At 43.7% G+C, this 18,340-nt stretch overlaps 1 protein-coding gene across 8 annotated transcripts in view; it reads left to right on the top strand.

The window, feature by feature from the left end:
* PDE4DIP (phosphodiesterase 4D interacting protein) overlaps positions 1 to 18,340 on the top strand; it is a 237,109-nt gene that overhangs the window by 165,305 nt on the left and 53,464 nt on the right. For all 8 annotated transcript variants that reach the window (XM_029618266.1, XM_029618265.1, XM_029618264.1 and 5 more), the window contains 2 exons: positions 10,303 to 10,409; positions 16,364 to 16,560. In XM_029618266.1, the coding sequence (XP_029474126.1) occupies positions 10,303 to 10,409; positions 16,364 to 16,560 (304 nt within the window). The remainder of the gene's footprint in view (positions 1 to 10,302; positions 10,410 to 16,363; positions 16,561 to 18,340) is intronic.

The following is an 18,340-nucleotide window of genomic DNA, read 5'->3' as shown; positions in this document are numbered from 1 at the left end:
TGGCAGAAACGTATATTTGTTTTCATCTGGAAGCATAAACCTCCCAGGAATGCTAGAATTGTAATGTTTCAGCCTAAATTGAGGGGTGGTCTGGGTGTACCTCAGCTTAGTATCATGCGGCTGCCCAAATGTGCGCTATTTTAGATTGGAATAGAAAGGTGAACAGAAATTGTGGGTGACATTGGAACAGGCAATAGTTGATGGCATGCCATTATGGGTGCTGACCTGGCAACCCCGGTCAACTTTAGATCTCACTACCGACATGTGGTTATTGGTTCATCAAATTACATTAGCTGCAAGATGTGAGTTAGCCTCTTGTTGGAAGTCTACTGTAATACCACCAGTAGTAGCAATTATGTGGAGACTTGAGAACATTTGTGAAACTGAATAAATAAACCACTTTTTTAAAAAAAAAATTATTTCTGAATATTTTACAATAATTAAAGAATACACTTTGTAATAAATGCGGTTACAATGGTAACAAGAAATATTTTGAAGAAACATAAACAAGATTTCTAAGAGATACATTTACATGACCCCTCATCGTTACAATTGATCCTTGATAAAGTAATTTTTTTTTTGGGGGGGGGGGGAGTATTTTATATCTTATTGAGGAACTAAACATGAAAAATTTAAGGAAAATATCACAGAAGGCAATCCAATACAATCTTTTTTAATACCTCATTTCTAATCTGCGGCACTGTTCTGTCCTCTGCTAACTAGGAATTGTTTCAAATGATCAGGGATAAAAAAGACAAAGGTGTTGTTAGACATCTTATAATACAGCGACACGGGTATCGGTGTAAAAACTTTGCCCCTATCGCTATTACATCAGGTTTTAATAGCAAAAACTCTTTTTGTCTAGTTTGAGTGGGTATGGCTAGGTCTGGAAACAGACGAACTTTTTGACCATGAAATAGAGCATTCACATTTTTGAAATAGGCTTTCATAATGAGAGCAAAATCCTGTTCTGAGTAACAAGAAAGAAACAATACAGCTCTGTCCATGACTTCCAAATCAGAATTCTCCAGATATTGGGTCAAATTAAGGAATTCTGGATTCATCTCTCCTCTCTGTTGAGTAGAAACAACTCTCTGAGACAGAAAGTTTATCTTTTTAAAGGTTGGTAGCTTTTCTTCTTGGAGTTTTAGAACCTCTTTAATATATCTTCTTAATGTAAACAAAGGCAATTCACCCATTATCTTTGGAAAGTTCAAGATTCTAATATTTAAATGTCTTAAATGGTTTTCGACCGCTTCCAGTCTCCACGATAAGATGGTGTTTTCGCGGGCAAGGCCCCCAGTAGTTTCCTGCACATTCTTTACATCTTGTTTTATTGCTTCCACTGTTTGCATCTGTTGTTGGGAAGCCAAACAATCATCTTTTATCATTAAATCCAATTTCTTTTCAACATTTCCAACCCGAAGTACCTGTTCCCGTAGCAGTTTAGACATACCTGCCATGAACTCCATAGGGAGTCCATTGTCACCACCTCTGGTTTGGAAAAATCTTCATGCTGCACGCTGGATGTTCCGAGGAGACCACCTTATGCACCTTCCTCCTCCGCTATGGGCGTGAACGGTCGTGTTGCTCCTGCTCTCCCCAAAATTTCCTAAATTTACCTGTTTAATCGGGATTTTTCTGCTTTTAACATGCCGCATAAACGTAAGGTCCGAGTGTACCCAGAAGAGCCCGGTCCTATTTTAGAGCAGAGATTAATTTCTCAATACGCCGTCCCAATACAAATGACGTCGGGGCTAAGCCCCATTGACGGAGTAAGGAGAGGAGACTTACTCTCATCGGGGAATGTTACTCTGTTCCCGCCGGACCCCAGACCACCTCCGCTGGCTTCTTCCCTCGGTAGATGTGGAGGCGGGAGGCGGAACACCCGTCCAACGCCTTGAGCCGGCTGGGATCTCTGTGGTTAACCCGGAAGCGACTGCAGACTCAGGAGACTGGTTGCGCCCGAACCCCGCGAGTGGAGGGGCGTTTGGAAGTCCGTACGAATAAACAGCACTTATGGTCAAATCTGGAGAGATTGATTTTTATCTGGGACCCATTTGTACAATGGCTTTCTTTGCACTAGTAGTTTACATTTTTTGATGGATTGTGAATATATTCCCTTACTGGGCGCTGTTTAAAATATCGTACTGCCTAACTTGTCCTTATTTTCCTATTTTGGGATCCTTTGGGGATTGGTTCCTGCTGCTTAGCTGGGTCCTTGAGGATTCAGATGGTTCAAATGGATATATAGTGGCATATGGCGCTGTCACACCTGTCATTTTCTGCTGCGGATGGGGAGGGTGGGGGGTGAGTTATTCTGAACAGGAAATGGGGCATGGACTGTGTAATAGTTTTTCAACATTCACCATCTCTGTCTTTAAAAACAAACAAATGGAAGTGCAGCACTGTGGGATACATTTTAAAAAAGAGCGCGAGCACGTACTTTTGTTCGCTCACCAGACGCGAACAAAAGTACGCCAGATTTTATAAAATACGCGCGTAGCTGCACGTATCTTATAAAATCTGGGGTTGGCGCGCTCAAGGGGGTGCACATTTCTGCAACTTGCGTGCGCCGAGCCCTGCACGTGCTGCCTCTTCCCTCCGAGGCCGCTCCGAAATCGGAGCGGCCTCAGAGGGAACTTTCCTTCCACCCCCCCGCACCTTCCCCTCCCTTCCCCTACCTAACCCACCCTCCCGGCCCTATCTAAACCCTTCCCCTACCTTTATTCCAAAAGTTACTACTGCCTCCGGGCAGTAGTAACTTACGCGTGCCAGCTGTCTTCTGGCGCGGCAGGCCCCGACACAGGCCGCTGTTCGGGGCACTCGGCCATGCCCCCGGACCGCCCACATGCCCCCGAACACGCCCCAAACCCACGTCACGCCCCCTAGCCACACCCCCGACCACCCCTTTTTGCAAGCCCTGGGACTTACACGCATCCCGGGGCTTGCGCGCGCCGCCGAGCCTATGCAAATTAGGCTCGGCACACGCAGGGTTTTTTTTTTAAGGGTTACGCGCTTAACTTAAGCGCGTAACCCTTTTAAAATCCGGCCCTGTATTTTTTATATTATACTTTTATTGTACATTGTTTGTTGCTGCAATAAAAATTACAATTTACAAAAAAAAAAAAAACCCAGCCTTAGAGAACGAGAGAGACAAAAACCTACAGGATTTCAAATCAATACGATCATAAGAGTTGGGGAATATATATTTCCTTAAGAAACTTAACATTTTTGGCATCTTATTAGCTGAGGAGCTAAAGGTGCAGTTGCTGCTGCTACCACTACTTAACATTTCTATAGCGCTACACGACATACGCAGCACTGTAGTTGCTCCTGTGCAAAAGGAGGCTATGGAGGGGCCCTCAAACTGAGCTGAGAGAGTGATCAGAGATGAAGGGCATGTAGAGAAATGTAATGCAAAAGATGTCATAGGAAGCCAGAGTAAAGATGATTCAGTGTTGGGTGTCCGATGTAGACACCCATGAGTGAGACAGAGCAAGGGCAAGAAGAGTAGAAGGCAATTCATGTCCTGAAAATAATCCAGGGTAGAGAGATGTTTTAGGAGCACAAAGATGAACGAGAGGAAAGATCAAGGTAAATAATGTACAAAACCGCAGAGAAAACCAAGGAAGAATTCCTACAACTGCTGTGTGATATAGAGATGTGAATCGTGTGATCAATCGTCTTAACGATCGATTTCGGCTGGGAGGGGGAGGGAATCGGATAGTCGCAGTTTGGGTTTTTAAATATCGTGTAAATCGTGTAAATCGAAAACCGGCACACTAAAACATCCCTAAAACCCACCCCGACCCTTTAAAATAAATCCCCCACCCTCCCGAACCCCCCAAATGCCTTAAATTACCTGGGGTCCAGTGGGGGGGGGAAGGGGGAGGGCGGGAAAACCGGCACACTAAAACAACCCTAAAACTCACCCCGACCCTTTAAAATAAATCCCCCACCCTCCCGAACCCCCCCAAAATGCCTTAAATTACCTGGGGTCCAGAGGAAGGGTCCCGGTGTGATCTTTTACTCTCGGACCTCCATGCGTTGTAGAAGTAGCGCCGGCGCCATTTTTTTTTTGTCCCCCGACGTCAGGAGCGTAGGAGATTGCTCCCGGACCCCCGCTGGACCCCCAGGGACTTTTGGCCAGCTTGGGGGGGCCTCCTGACCCCCACAAGACTTGCCAAAAGTCCAGCGGGGGTCCGGAATGACCTCCTGCAGTTGAATCGTGTTACCGTACGGCCGGCGCCATTTTCCGTACGGAAAAACGATTCACGGTAGGAGATCATTCCGGACCCCCGCCGGACTTTTGGCAAGTCTTGTGGGGGTCAGGAGGCCCCCCCAAGCTGGCCAAAAGTCCCTGGGGGTCCGGGAGCGATCTCCTATGCTCCTGACGTCGGGGGACAAAAAAACAAAATGGCGCCGGCGCTACCTTTGACCTGTCATATGACAGGTCAAAGGTAGCGCCGGCGCCATTTCTACAACGCACGGAGGTCTGAGAGTAAAAGATCACACCGGGACCCTTCCTCTGGACCCCAGGTAATTTAAGGCATTTTGGGGGGGTTCGGGAGGGTGGGGGATTTATTTTAAAGGGTCGGGGTGGGTTTTAGGGTTGTTTTAGTGTGCCGGTTTTCCCGCCCTTCCCCTCCCCCTTCCCCCGATTTACGATTTTTTGACGATAAATCGGGGAAATTGTTATTGTATCGCGGCTCTAACGATTTTTGACGATTTAAAATATATCGGACGATATTTTAAATCGTCAAAAAACGATTCACATCCCGTGTGTGATAACTATCAAAAAGGAGCATCATATTTCAGAAGAAAAAGAAAGGGTCAAGGGCAGCAGACATGGGGACGGCAGAGGTGACAGCATTGCTCACAAATGAGAATGAACCAAGTGCCAACAAGTAGGAAAAAAACAAACAAACCAAAGATTCTGGGAGATTAACATCGGGCAAATGGATGTGGGAAAAAGATGGAAAACTATATAACGTGATGAACAGAGTAGAAGAGCTGAAGGCAAGCTCACATGCTAATCCCACTGTAATGGTCCACCTGAGAATAAATGATGGAAGACTGAAAAGTAAGCAAAAAAAATCAGGGATTACAGGGGGCCTGGAAAAGCAGTGAAAAAAATCACCATTGATTGTCTTCTCTGAGCTCTTCCTGGAGCTCCAATTCTCAAAGGATCCCCTATGTCATAGCACACAATACTATAATCTGAGCTGTAGGGCCAGCCCAAAATCCTCATTTTACATCTGTCTGTCTATTTTCTTATCATCATTGACCTCCTGTCAATTAGTTGGTATTTAACTCTTTGGACACACATCCTATTGTTCATTGTAGGCTAAAAATAGGACAACATAGAAAGAAACAATCTTCAAATGTATGCAAGAAATTGAGCTGGACCATCACCTTCCAATGATTCCTGTGCCTTTCACTGCATCTTTTTGCAAAAACCCGTGAGGCTTTCCCAAGGGATATTATGATGTAATACAATCTTGTTTTAAACCAGAGTTCACTTTTCAGACTTGCACAATGAAAAAGACTAAATCAAATTTCAACAAGCTTACAAAGTGTGGTGTAGAAGTAATTTATTACAAAAAAGTGGAATAATTCTAGGACCAGTGAAATTAGTACAGCACTTATTCCACCCTCACTAGCCCATGATTACCATCTGAAAACACCCATACAGAAGCACCCATAGAGAAAGCAGCACCTTCGGTGGGAGGAGATTGAAGGCAAGACATTGTTTCTTTAATGTTGCTGTCGGAAACGAGATTTTCATAGTTAATTAAACTATTAGCGATGGCTTTCCCTTGTCTATCTGGCTAATAATGCTTTATGAACTATTCCTCCAGACTTTTCCTCCAGACCTCTTTTAAACCCCACTATGCTAGTCTCCTTGACCAAGTTCTCTGGCAACAGATTCCACAGTTTGACTGTGCATGGAGTGAAAAAGTACTTTCTACGAACTGTTTTAACTTTGCTGGTTGCTAGTTTCATGGAATGTCCCCTTGTTTTAGTATATACGAGGAGTAAATAACCATCCTTTATTTATCTGTTCCACGCCACTCCTGATTTTATAGACTTCTGTTATGTCCTCTCTCAGCTGTCTCTTTTCCAAGATAAAGAGTCTCTCATCAAAGGGGAGCAAGTCCATCCCCTTTATCATTTGTTACCCTCCTTTGCACCTGCTATGACTTTTTTGAGCAGGGGCAACCAAAATTGTACACAATACTCGAGGTGCAGTTGCAGCACAGATCAATACAGAGGCAATATGATATTCTCACTTTTATTCCCATTCCTTTTTTGGATCATTCCCAAAATTGTATTTGGTTTTTATTATTATTATTATTATTGCTGCTGCACACTGAGCTGAGGATTTCATTGTATTTATTTATTTATTTATTTATTTTTATATACCGATCTTCTTGCATGGGATACAAATCAAACCGGTTTACAGTGAAACAATAACCTCGCATGAAAGCGTTACATAGAACATGAAACATTGAATGAACTTTGAATAAAACATTAGGAATATAGAACATTAGGTAACGTTACAATAAATTAGAATTATATTTATATTATATTATATTAAATTAAATTGTCCATAAGGACAAGATCCTTTTCCTGGGTGGGGACTCCCAATACAGAACTCAGTACTGTGTACCTGTAATTGGGATTATTTTTCCTTAGGTTCATCACTTTGCACTTTTCCACATTAAATTTCATCTGCCATTCAGATTCCTAGTCTCATAAAGTCCTTCTGCATTTCCTTGCAATCTGCTGCTATTTTAACAATTTGGAAAAATTGCATGTGGACTACAAATTTGATCACCTTGCTCATTGTTCCCTTTCCCAGATCATTATGAATATACTAAACAGCAGTGGTGCCAGTACCGATCCTTGTGATACTCCACTAATGTCCTTTCTCTATTTGCAAAACTGACCCATTAGTCCTTCTTTCTGGTTTCTCTTTTAAGCAGTTACCAAGCCAGAAAAACACACTGCCTCCTATCCCATGATATTTTAATTTCCTGAAGGCTCGTGTAAGATTTTGTCAAATGCCTTCTGAATATTCTTATGCACTATATCAGCCTGCCCACCTTCATCCACATATTTATTTACACCTTCATATAAATCTAATAGGTTTGTTAGGCAAGACTTACGTCTGTTTCCCCAGTTTTCTTGATCTTATTTCTTGAGGATTTTATTTTCTGTGCTTACATTTCTCCTCTTGTTTCTGGTTCTTCTGATTACTGAGGTTCTGCTCTGAACTGGGGTGTGTGCCACCTTGTTTTTTTCTGCCTTTGTCTGTACTTGCCCCACCTCTAGCACTGATTTCCTTTTCTTTGTCATTTCTCCTTTCATTCCTTACTCAGGCCCAATCAGAGGCCCCGATGTAATAAGGTGCACTTGGCTGTGAGCACGTGTTAGTGCTCAGTTGTGCGCACGTTTTTATGCGCACAGCTTTACAATTTAAAAAAAAGTTTAGCACATAAAACTATGCATGCAAATTAATGCTCCTCCGTGCAAATCCCAGGTTAAGCAAAGCATTAGCTATTACAGAGAGTGGCATAGGCTTAACTCAGGTTTCCTCTTCATACCCCAGATCAGTCCAGAAGCAGGGGTTTTTCATCCCCGACAGAAGATGGAGGCAGAGAACAAAAGTTTCGCTGACACTGCTGTGCCACCTGCAGTCCCTCAGTATTGCTCTGTCTCCAGAAGATGGTAGAGGGTAAACCTGCAGTCTGAATAAAATAAAATAAAAATAACATAAGATAGTAAAGAAGATTGACGACCAAATTGCTCCCATGGGGTTAGGTGCCTGGCAGGATCATACCCGTGGTAGAGTAGGGTGAGCAAGAGGTTGGTGACCCTGAGGTGGCTCTGCCCAGAGTCAGTTGGAAAGGTTGAAAGCCAGTGTCCTGGCTCCCTTATCTTCCTTTGGACTTAGTTGGGGCAGCAGAAGGGAAGTGTATGGTTTTATTCTCTGGGTTTGCTGGCTGGGATAGTTTTGCAGGTCTCTCTTAAAAAAAAAAAAAAAAAGGTGAAAAAGGCCCATGTGGCTCAAGGGAGTGTCCGAAGGGAGGAAGGAGCTTACGGTGGCCTCAATTAATAGGAGGGTTGGCCCGGGATCGGCGCTGAGACTCGAGTGAGTTGGGAGAACCAGAACTTGCAGCAGAAGCCCAGGGAGGCCGCGGTCTGAAATGGCAATGCAGGCAGAATGTGGGAAAAGCCGACAAGCGTATGGGGAAAAACATTTGCAGCTTAATGCATCAAGGCTATGCAGCAGGTGTGCTTCTTGGCTGCTGCGGAACTGCCCTCCCCCCCCCCCCCCCCCCCAACACAGGGCAGGATAACAGGAGAGCAACCCGTTTATCTGAAGATGCGGGAACGGTGTCCATTTTGCCTACTTGTGGAAAAGAGCAGGCTGTGTCTGGAGAGGGAAGAGACGCCCCTCTTCCTTTATACCAGGCAGATTGCAACACTGTGGGCTTCCAGGACAGCACAGAAGTTGCAGAGGAAGCAATGGAAGAGGAATCAGAGGATTTGGAGGACTTTTCCTCTGATTTTGTGCTCCTCCACAAAGCTTACCTTGCAAAGAAGGGTGCAATAGGCAATCGATCCTGCGAACAGGTGTCCTAGAGGCAGGTAATAGTGGGGGAAATGGAACCCTCAGAAGGTGTCAGGAGGAATCCTCATCTTGCTTGGCCTGAAATGGCAATTCGGGAGTAGTTTGGAGGAATCAAAAGGCTCTGAAGGCACAAGAGACCATGCCGAGAGGGGATCCCTGGATATGGATACAGATAATCTCTCAGACCCAGAGGACATGCTGGTGACTGAGATGGATGATCCTAAAGTGGTCAGGCTGTTCAGGAAGGATGAATTGAGACCACTGATCTGGCACATGTTGAAGGAATTGGGGATTAAGGTTCCTCAGGAGGAATCTGATCATGAGGGGTTTTATCCTGTAATGGAGGGTCTGCGGGGGCAAACAAAACCTTTTCCTTTCATAGACTAGTGACGTAGCTAATAGTCAGGAAGTGGGATACTCCTGAGTCTGGTTTGAAGGTGGGAAGAGTAATATCAAAGCTGTATCCCTTACCCAAGGACGGCTTGGAACATCTGATGCTATCTAAAGTGGATGCATCCATTTCTGCAGTGACCAAGAAGACCACCATTCCAGTGATGGGGTTGGCATCCTTGAAAGATATACAGGATTGGAAACTGGAGGTTTGCCTCAAGAGAATGTTTGAGGTGTCAACCTTGGGCATTCGGGCTGCAGTCTGCAATAGTTTTATGCATGGGGTTTACAATGGGGTCAACATTTGAAGGCAAAGGATATGGTACCTTTGGCCTCCACCAAGCAGGCTGAGCACCTGGAGTTGAGGGTGGTCTATGTGGCAGATGTGTTTTATGACCAGGATTATGGTTTCTGCTGTATTGGCCCAAAGACTTCTGTGGCTGAGGAACTGGTCGGCAGATGTCTAGTTCAAATCACAGCTTGGAAATCTCCCTTTTAAAGGCAGGCTGCTTGGAGAGGACCTAGAACAGCTGGTGGAGTACCTGGGATAGTTGAAGGGTCATAAATTGCCCAAATTCAAGTTGAAAGGGGGCAAGAAAAGTTTTTACATCCTGATCTCTATTTTGATACTCAAGAAGATCTCACCCCAATAAGGGCTCCTCCTTATCTTAGAGATAAAGCCCTGGCAAGCCACAGTTCTTTCCGCGCTCATGTAGACTTGTGCTTGATAGCAAACCTGCACAATGAAGAAGGCCAGTCCACTCTTCAATGGAAGTTGTAGGAGGAAGATTAGTCCTTTTCTACAAAGAGTGAATCAAGATCACCATGGATCAAGATCACCATGGATCAGTAGGTCCTGGAAGTGATAAGAGACGACTACACTCTAGAATTTGCTCAACTGGTCTGAGAGGCATTTATGATCTCCTCTTGCACATCACGCGTCAAAAAAGAGGTGGTTCACGCCACATTGGAATGATTGCTTCATAGTTCCCAAAAAGCCTAACAGCCCATTCTGGATCTGAAAAACATGAATGCGGCTCTCAGGGTGCCATATTTTCAAATGGAAACTCTGCAATCAGTGATAGCAGTGTTGCACAAGGGGGAGGTCCTGGTTTGGTTGGAGTTCAGGTAACAGCCTAAGGCTGTTTTCGAGGGAAAATGCATGGGGTGAATAAAAGAACAGAAAAGGGATGCAAAATGAATAAGGCCAACGCTGTCACCATTCTATGCATGATCACTGAACACCTATGAATCTCTCTTCTGTTTAGGTCAAAGTGCAGGGGGCAAAGAAGCTGATAAAGGTTCCAAATTCACTTGCAGCGCGGAGGAAGATGCAGCTGATGAGGGGACATTGAAGAGCACCAGCAGCCAAGAGGTAATAAATTATGAGGGTGATTTTCAAAACTGACCTTTTACAAAATTGCCGTCCAATATGCGGGTAAACCTATGTGCCTATGTCCTGTTCACACGTAAGTTTACCCAGACTGAGTCAGTGGGTGCAGCTGAGGAGAGTTTTGCACTTGGTGCATACTTTCGCATTTTCCAAAATTTACTTGTAAAATTTCCCCCAAAATTTCTGCGCACAATGCAGCAAGTAAAGTTGTGTGCAGGTAATTCTGGTGGAATAATTTTCCAAAGGGAAATGTATATAGGGACATGCTCACTTTCCTTTGGAAAATCGGTGTGCTTTATGCATGTATTTGCTGTCTAATTTATGCAGGCGGTTACACAATTATCCCCATAGCAGCAAATGTAATACAATTCTTGCTAAACAATGGTTAGCATGCACGTGAAAAAAGTTTAACATGCACTTCAAAATACCACTTAAAATGTAACACTGGGGACCACATGATGCAATGAGCAGGGAGAAACGCTGTTCTGTGCTGCTGCAGGTGCCGTCCCATTAGATCCTCAATAATCATCATTATCAAACCATCTAAAGCATAATTCCACAATAGTTTGTAAATAGGGTTGCCAACTTTCAATTGTGAAAACTCCAAACACTTGGAGGAACCAAGTAAACGTTTTGCTGACAATGCCCTTCCACTCAAGGCCTTAGGAAACTTGTCATTTATCAGTGTCGCACAAACTTTCTAATAACTCATTGTTCACTAAGCAAATTAAAAATATTCTTCAGTCTGAAGGGGATTTTTTTGAAACATACATGACATCTCATTAAGCCACTTGTATTTTACAAAAAAAAAAAAATCTTTTATAAAAAAAAATAAATGTTTGTTGGATCCAGCATAAAATATTCCAGTCTATAGAGAGTCCATTTATAAAGTGGAAGAGAACATAAATCTCATAAAATACAATCACTAGAACCCTGGGGAACCAGAGAAACATCGGCTCTATCTACCCAGCCCGGAGCACTGACCCGTCTTTCAGCTCCAGCCTTCTCACTTTGCCCACAGCCCTCAACCCCAGCTGGGCCATCATCCATTACAGCTGCCTCAGCTGCCCAAAGCCATCACCACACACTGGCCTCAGCGTTCCTAGAGCTGCCCAAACCTTCATCTGGGCACAAGCACAGAAGAAACTCTCTACAAATCCCCCCCCCCCCCCCCACGTCCCTCTCCCCAAACAGCAGATCTGGAGGCACTGCCCTCAGGACTCAGGGGAAGCAGGGACTGCAGTCGAGTGATCAGTAAAATCCCCAGGGATCATCTTGCAGCCACATCAAACTGCTGCCTCTCCAAGCCAAGCAGAGGAAGCCCGCTGAGCTCATGACTCTCCCATGGCTGATGCAAGGGCATTAGGCAAGCAAGGCGAACCTTGTAGCCTTGCTTTCCCACCCTCCTCGGCCCTTCCCATACACAATTACAAATGATGCATGTATAATAACAGATTTCACATGAAAAAAGGTAAAAATATCACTGACAATAACATGTATGTTATATTTACATGCCCTGCCGTAGTGCCAACCAGAAAACCCTGCAAACAAAACACTTGGACCTCATATGGTATTAGCCCTATTGCCAACCCAAAAAACATCCAAAAAATGAGTGTAAAACTGGAAGCCAACAACCTAAAAAAAAACCCACTCCTTGCTGTTATATCCTATTAGACATGGCCGGCCATTATAAAGTCCTATACATAAAGTCCATATGAAATGACAAGACAAGATGGCTGCCTTTGATTAACACTGCAGATGATTCTTCTCATGAAGCAGACATTTTGAAACATGGCCAGCGTTAAAGGAGATCTTCATAGTGTTGAGATAAGTGTTTTTATTTGCATAAGAAAATTCTAAAAAGCTGACTTTACTTGTGAAACTTTATAGTGACCGGACTGATGATTGAAACATTAAGCCTATGTTTGCATACCAAACAGCGTCAGGCTCATTTTTTATGGTCCTTGAACTTTATTTTGGCTATGTCAATTCGGATATAACAGCAATAAGTATTTTTTAGGTTATTAGGCCTATCATAACATGCATTTGGTGTGGGCTGAGCCCTCACAAAGCCATGAGTAAACTGAATTACAATATAGTAAACCTGCCATACCAAAAAGCACTCACAGTATGAAAAGGCAACACTGAAAATATCCATCAGGCCCTAAAACAAAAATATACCTCCTATTAGGAAATCAAAAAAATCTAGGCTGCTATTGATCTTTACACCAAAAACTACATGCTATATATGCTAGCAGAATATCTCACCTCAGTCGCACAAGCAAAACACAGTAAGACCCTTACCAAAAACAGAAAAAAGAGAAAACAAAAAGTATAAAAATGCAGACAAAAGCTGAACTGGAAACCACAACAAGCCAAACTGTGTGCAATACAACAATGGAAAAACAGAAACATCAAATTTCAAAAAGGAGAGGAAATAAATCCAATTCCTACAAACCACTCATATTTAATTATTTCCCTATTAGTTAAATAATTAAATATGAGGGGATTGTGCTTCTGTTGTATGATCAAAACAGAAACATCACCATTCCTCATAATACATCAAATGAAATCAAGAAATATAAAACATCAATAACAGTAAATCATACTAATAAGAATAAATATTTCAAAACAACTGACAAATAGAATGACATCCAATAATTAGAAACTCAGATAAAGGTTTTAAAACTTTTCCAAAAACCAATAAAATATTTCCCAACAGCAGACACATCAAATAACACCTACTAATTAAAATAAGTATACTCCTCCCGCCTTTCTTGGAAACATTTGATTTCCTGATGCCCTGAGGATGTCGTGGATTAGTGGGAGAAGGGGGCATGGCCGTGTTGATTGCTGCGTGCACAAATTTTCTCCCCCACCCTGCATACTCTCCCCCCCCCCCCCTACACACACACTCCCCCCTCACGCACTAGCCCCCATATACACATTGACTCACTATCCTCCCCCCAACACACACACTCACACATTCACGCTCCCTCTCTGGAAGTACAAACAGTAACAGCCTCCTCTTTCAGCCAGCAAGGCCCATGGGACTTCTCATGTTTTCATGAGCCGGGCAGGCTGCTGCTGCTGCTGCTGTTCTCTCTTTGGGCCAAATACTTCTTGGGCTCCTGCTTGACCTCACACAGCCCACACTGCTTGACCTCCTTCTCCTGTGCCTTTCTTAGCCCTGTGGGCCCCACACCACCTGGCCTCCTGCATCTTCACCGTTCTCCAGGCCTGACAGTGCAAGGTCTCTTGTGCCTCTGCCTTTCTTCAGTCCAGCGGCCCAATGCTGCTCTGCCGCTGCTATCGCCAGCTCCTGTCATGGCAATGGTCTCTCCTTCGTCCCAGCAGCGTGGGCCTATGACACCACTTCTTTATCCAGGCCTAAGCCAGTGGGAAGAAGGAGATGCCCCTCAGGCTTCATCTGCCAGCACCCAGGTGAAGGTGATGCTGCTCTCTGGGCACATGGGGTAGGAGGTTTTGGGCAGGGGATCTAGGTTGGCACTTTCTGCTCTGCCCAGTGGTAAAGAGGGCTTTGTGGGATGGAGTTTGGGCGAGGAGGTCTGCCTGCTGTTCTCTGGGCCGCTCCCTTTAGCCAAGAGATTGCTGCTCCTGCAGCCAGTGCCATATCTGAGCCCGCGCCTCTGTTCTCCTGCAGCACAAAGATCAAATGCCAGCTATTTGAACCGCGCAAATCTCCATATTATGGAGCACCCTGCAGATGAGACACAGATGCTGGACAGACTTCCCCCTCCAGCTGCACTTGAAGGGCTAAAATCCGGACGATTTCTGGGCATTTTAGCCTCCTTCCTGGCTTTTGGACACTCTACCTAATTTCCATACAGTCCTGAAAAAAATCTGGACGGTTGGCAACCCTAACTGAAACTTTCCATCTGGTGCTTATGGCAGCCCTGGAAGTGTAAAACGACACATTATTTGCAGTTTGGAACCAATTCCCTAACATGCGGGTTACAAAAGTGCACCATTGGGTTATGTTATTATTTATCCTACAAGCCCTCCTATTTTCCAGTTTAGACTACTGCAACTCCCTTTTGATTGGCCTTCCAAAATCTTCTTTGAGACCCTTACAGCTCCTTCAGAACACTGCAGCCAGAGTACTAACAGGTAAAAGAAAAGCCGATCACATTACACCTGTTCTCAATCAATTACAGTGGCTCCCTATTGAAAAAAGAGTAGAATTCAAAGTTCTCTCTATTCTTCACAATGCAATATATAAAGCCGAATACTCCGCCTTTGATGACATCATTCATTTACATAGCTCTCACCGAACAACAAGATCTACTAGTAAATTCAACTAGTAATTCCCTCACTTCCACAGGCCAAATTATCCTCCACCAGAAGCAGAGCCCTTTCCATTGTTGGCCCAAAACTCTGGAATTCATTACCTCATTTCCTCACCAATCAAGAAAACTTAAAATCCTTCAAAAAAGACCTAAAATCCTGGCTACTCAGCCAATCTTTTAAAGACTGCACTCTATGACTTAAAGTATATTAACATAGCCTGCTATCTTTCATTATCCCCCTCATTCAAATTCCCTGTTTCATGATGCAGATGTCCTCTGTCTTTGATGTTCCCAGATATCTCTGTCCACCTACCCAGGGTTTCCACCCTGTGTTATCCAGTAATATTCATTCTCTTGTTATGTTTTTTTGCTCATTACTATTAACTTTTGAAATTTTTTTAAATTTCAAACATCGTTCAATGTATCATGTTGTTTTTTGTATGTAAACCGGAGTGAAGGCAACTCTGCTATACCTCGGTATATAAAAAATGCTAAATAAATAAATAAATAAATTAGCAGCTCCAGGTTTGAAGCTGAGAACCTGTGTGCGTATGATGTGCTCTCACATACATGCATGGAACCACATAGAACCTGTGTGCGTATGATGTGCTCACACACACATACATGGAACCCCATATTCTGGGTGGCAATCTGCTTGCAGGACGGTGGAGCTCTGCTTTCGGGCTTTGCCTTACCCTTCCCATCCAAGCTGGGGCATTCCCTCACTTGCTCAGCGCACGGGGGAAAAGAGTGCAGGGCAGTTGCTCTTTGCATTTTGCAACACAAGCTCCTAGCATTTTGCAACACAAGTTGCAAAATGCAAAGAGCAACTGCCCTGCACTCTTTTTCCCCATGCGCTGACCAAGTTATGGTTGCCAATGGCTCCAGCTGGAAGTTTGGATTGTGCATGGCGTGGCGTGGAATTTGAATACATCTTCCTGTAGCTTGCACAGGAGGGGGGAAATCAGCCTCCAGAAAGCACTGCCCCCTTGTGCTGTCATCTTTAGTTCGGTATCTATTATAGCTCTTGTTTGTTTCATTTTACTGGAATTCACTGACCTGGAGGCTTTAGCAATTGACTTAAAGGTGAAGGATATTCTTGGTGGCCCACTGACGGCCAGAGTTACTCCATCCTCATGACGGATCTGAGGAGAAAAGGACCAGGGATGGTGATCAGCTCAAACGGGCACATCTCGCTGGCTGGTGCTCCTGCTTCCCTCTTCCCCGTTTTTATCCTTTTTTTTTTTTTTTTAATTATTATTTAAAATGGAGGGGAGGGAGGCAGGCCAACTTACAATTCTAATTTGTTTGCCACTTTGCTCTATTTTAGAGCGGTGCCAAACCACAGCCTCCCTGCACGTCTTGTGCGTGCTAGATCTGAATTATGCAGCCATTACAATATATATTGGCAGCGCTGGCTGGTGCTCAGCCAGTCAGAAAGGTATCTTAGCTACACTCCTGCCGTACACTTTCATTAATTAGCGACTTGCTCTGACTTCACAGCCATTCAGTGTTGATGTTACGACTTTAATTTCAAGGTTGCAATTGTTAGCAGTTTGCATCCCTGCGTGAGGCTTCCACAGATTGAAATCTATACAATAACAATGTCTTGTGTACCCTTTCTAGAGAGCGATTGGTAGGTCTGAGAATGTACCTGTGCCAGGAGAAGCAGCATTAAGATTGTCTCAGTGCTCCTTGGGTGAAGGAGGCAGCCCCAAAGAGGAGCCCTGTGAACGCACTCGATTTAAAGAGAAAAGAGAGATGGGTGATGAATCAAGGGCACTGAGAGAGGAAACCGAGATCCCTGCAGGCTTTCCTGGCAGGTGAGATAACACACGACGTGATAGGGTATGACGCATGTCAGCATGGGGTTCACACTTTTTTTGGGGGTAGAACTTTACTGCTGGCATAGAAAGTAATTTTGCACATAAAAAATGTGCCTACAAACCTGAGTGAAACCGTGTGCCCAGCTTAGTGCTCGTCCATGTAAATTCTACCTCAGTCAAGGCATTAGTGTTGCTCCCCAATGCAGTGAGGTGCACTGGCTTAACTCAGCTTTTCATAACCTTGGAAGTATAACTCCTGGTCAGAGGTGGAGCAAGGTTTCAGGGGCTGGTGTCAGTCAATGAGGCAGAACCTTGGTACTGGGGTCCTATATTCAGAAAATATGAATTGTGCAGGTATTCTGTGCACATCCTATAAGCACAAATTATGCACTTAACTCATGTCTTATGAACACAACTTAGGAGCATTAATTGTACCCTTAATTCAAGTTTTGTACATACAATTTAGGAGCTTAAAAGTTGTGCTCCTAACTTGTATTTGGTGTGCACAGCTTTTAGGTGCACAACTTTTATGCACTCAAATCATGGTGTCCACACAATGCACATAAACCATGGATTTGCTGCTGACCTGTGGTGTGCACAATAGCCATGATTTATGCATGCAAAGTTTGTATGCAGAAACTGTTTTGTGTCCTTAAATCTTGAATTATGTCTCCTAAGCATAAACCATGATTTGTGCGTATTAAACATGATTTATGCATGCTATTCATTTTTGTGCACAGTTTTAGGTTTATGTGCTTTTTGTAACTCCAGATTGATTTGCATACTATTAACATACTACAATGAGTTAACTTTAAGTGTGTGCAATAAGAAAATGTGTGCTGAAATACAGTGCACAGTTTTTACTTCTCTCTTATTACATCTGGTCTAGAGAGAGCGAGCTGTGCTCCTCTGCAGGAACTAAGAGAGGAAGCAGGGAGCCCTGCAGGATCCCTCTGCAGATAAAGAAAACACAGATATTATATAGAGGAATAAACACAAACCCCTGCAGGCAATGGGGACCTTGTCCTTGGTTTTTATTTCATAGCATTCTGTTTTGTTAGTATCTAGGAATACTGGCAAAGGAGCTTTTTGATCATTGCCCACTGGAAATCATTTGCGATCTCTCAGTCCTGACAAGTTAGATAGTAACAAGTCACCAGGACCTAATGGTATTCACCTCAAAGTTCTGAAAGAACTCATATGAAACTGCACAACTGCATCTGTCATTAAAATCTGCCAATGTACCTGTGGATTGGAGGGCAGCCTATGTAGTGCCAATTTTTTAAAAAGGTCTGCTCCACAGTTGATCCAGGAAACTACAAACCTGATGTTGGGATCAATTAACGATGGTAGCTGTTAAGAAATTGTGCTTTCATAATCGCAGAAGGATCTTGTGAAACTGGGGAACTGGGCATCTAAATGACAGATGAAGTTCAATGTGGACAGGTTGCAAAACGATGCACATAAGGGAAACTAACCCTAACTATATGTATACAATGCTGGGTTCCACATTAGAAGTCATGGCCTAGGAAAAGGATCTTGGGGGTCAATATATATTCTAAAAAAAAAAAAGCTGAGTTCCTAAATTTAGGCCTCTGAATTAGATGCTTAAGTTAGGTGCCTATCTTCAGACAAAATTAGGAGCCTAAGTTTTCAGCTGAAACATCCCTTAAATTTAGGACTCTAAAAGTTAGGACTGCTGTTCATTTGCCTAGATTTAGGCTCTAAATTAGGTGCCAGGTTCTGAAAATTGGTGCTAAACTCCAAACTTTGTTTC

Source organism: Rhinatrema bivittatum, chromosome 10 (assembly GCF_901001135.1).
Source record: "Rhinatrema bivittatum chromosome 10, aRhiBiv1.1, whole genome shotgun sequence".
NCBI lineage: Eukaryota > Metazoa > Chordata > Amphibia > Gymnophiona > Rhinatrematidae > Rhinatrema > Rhinatrema bivittatum.
This window is presented reverse-complemented; position numbering and strand designations above follow the sequence as displayed.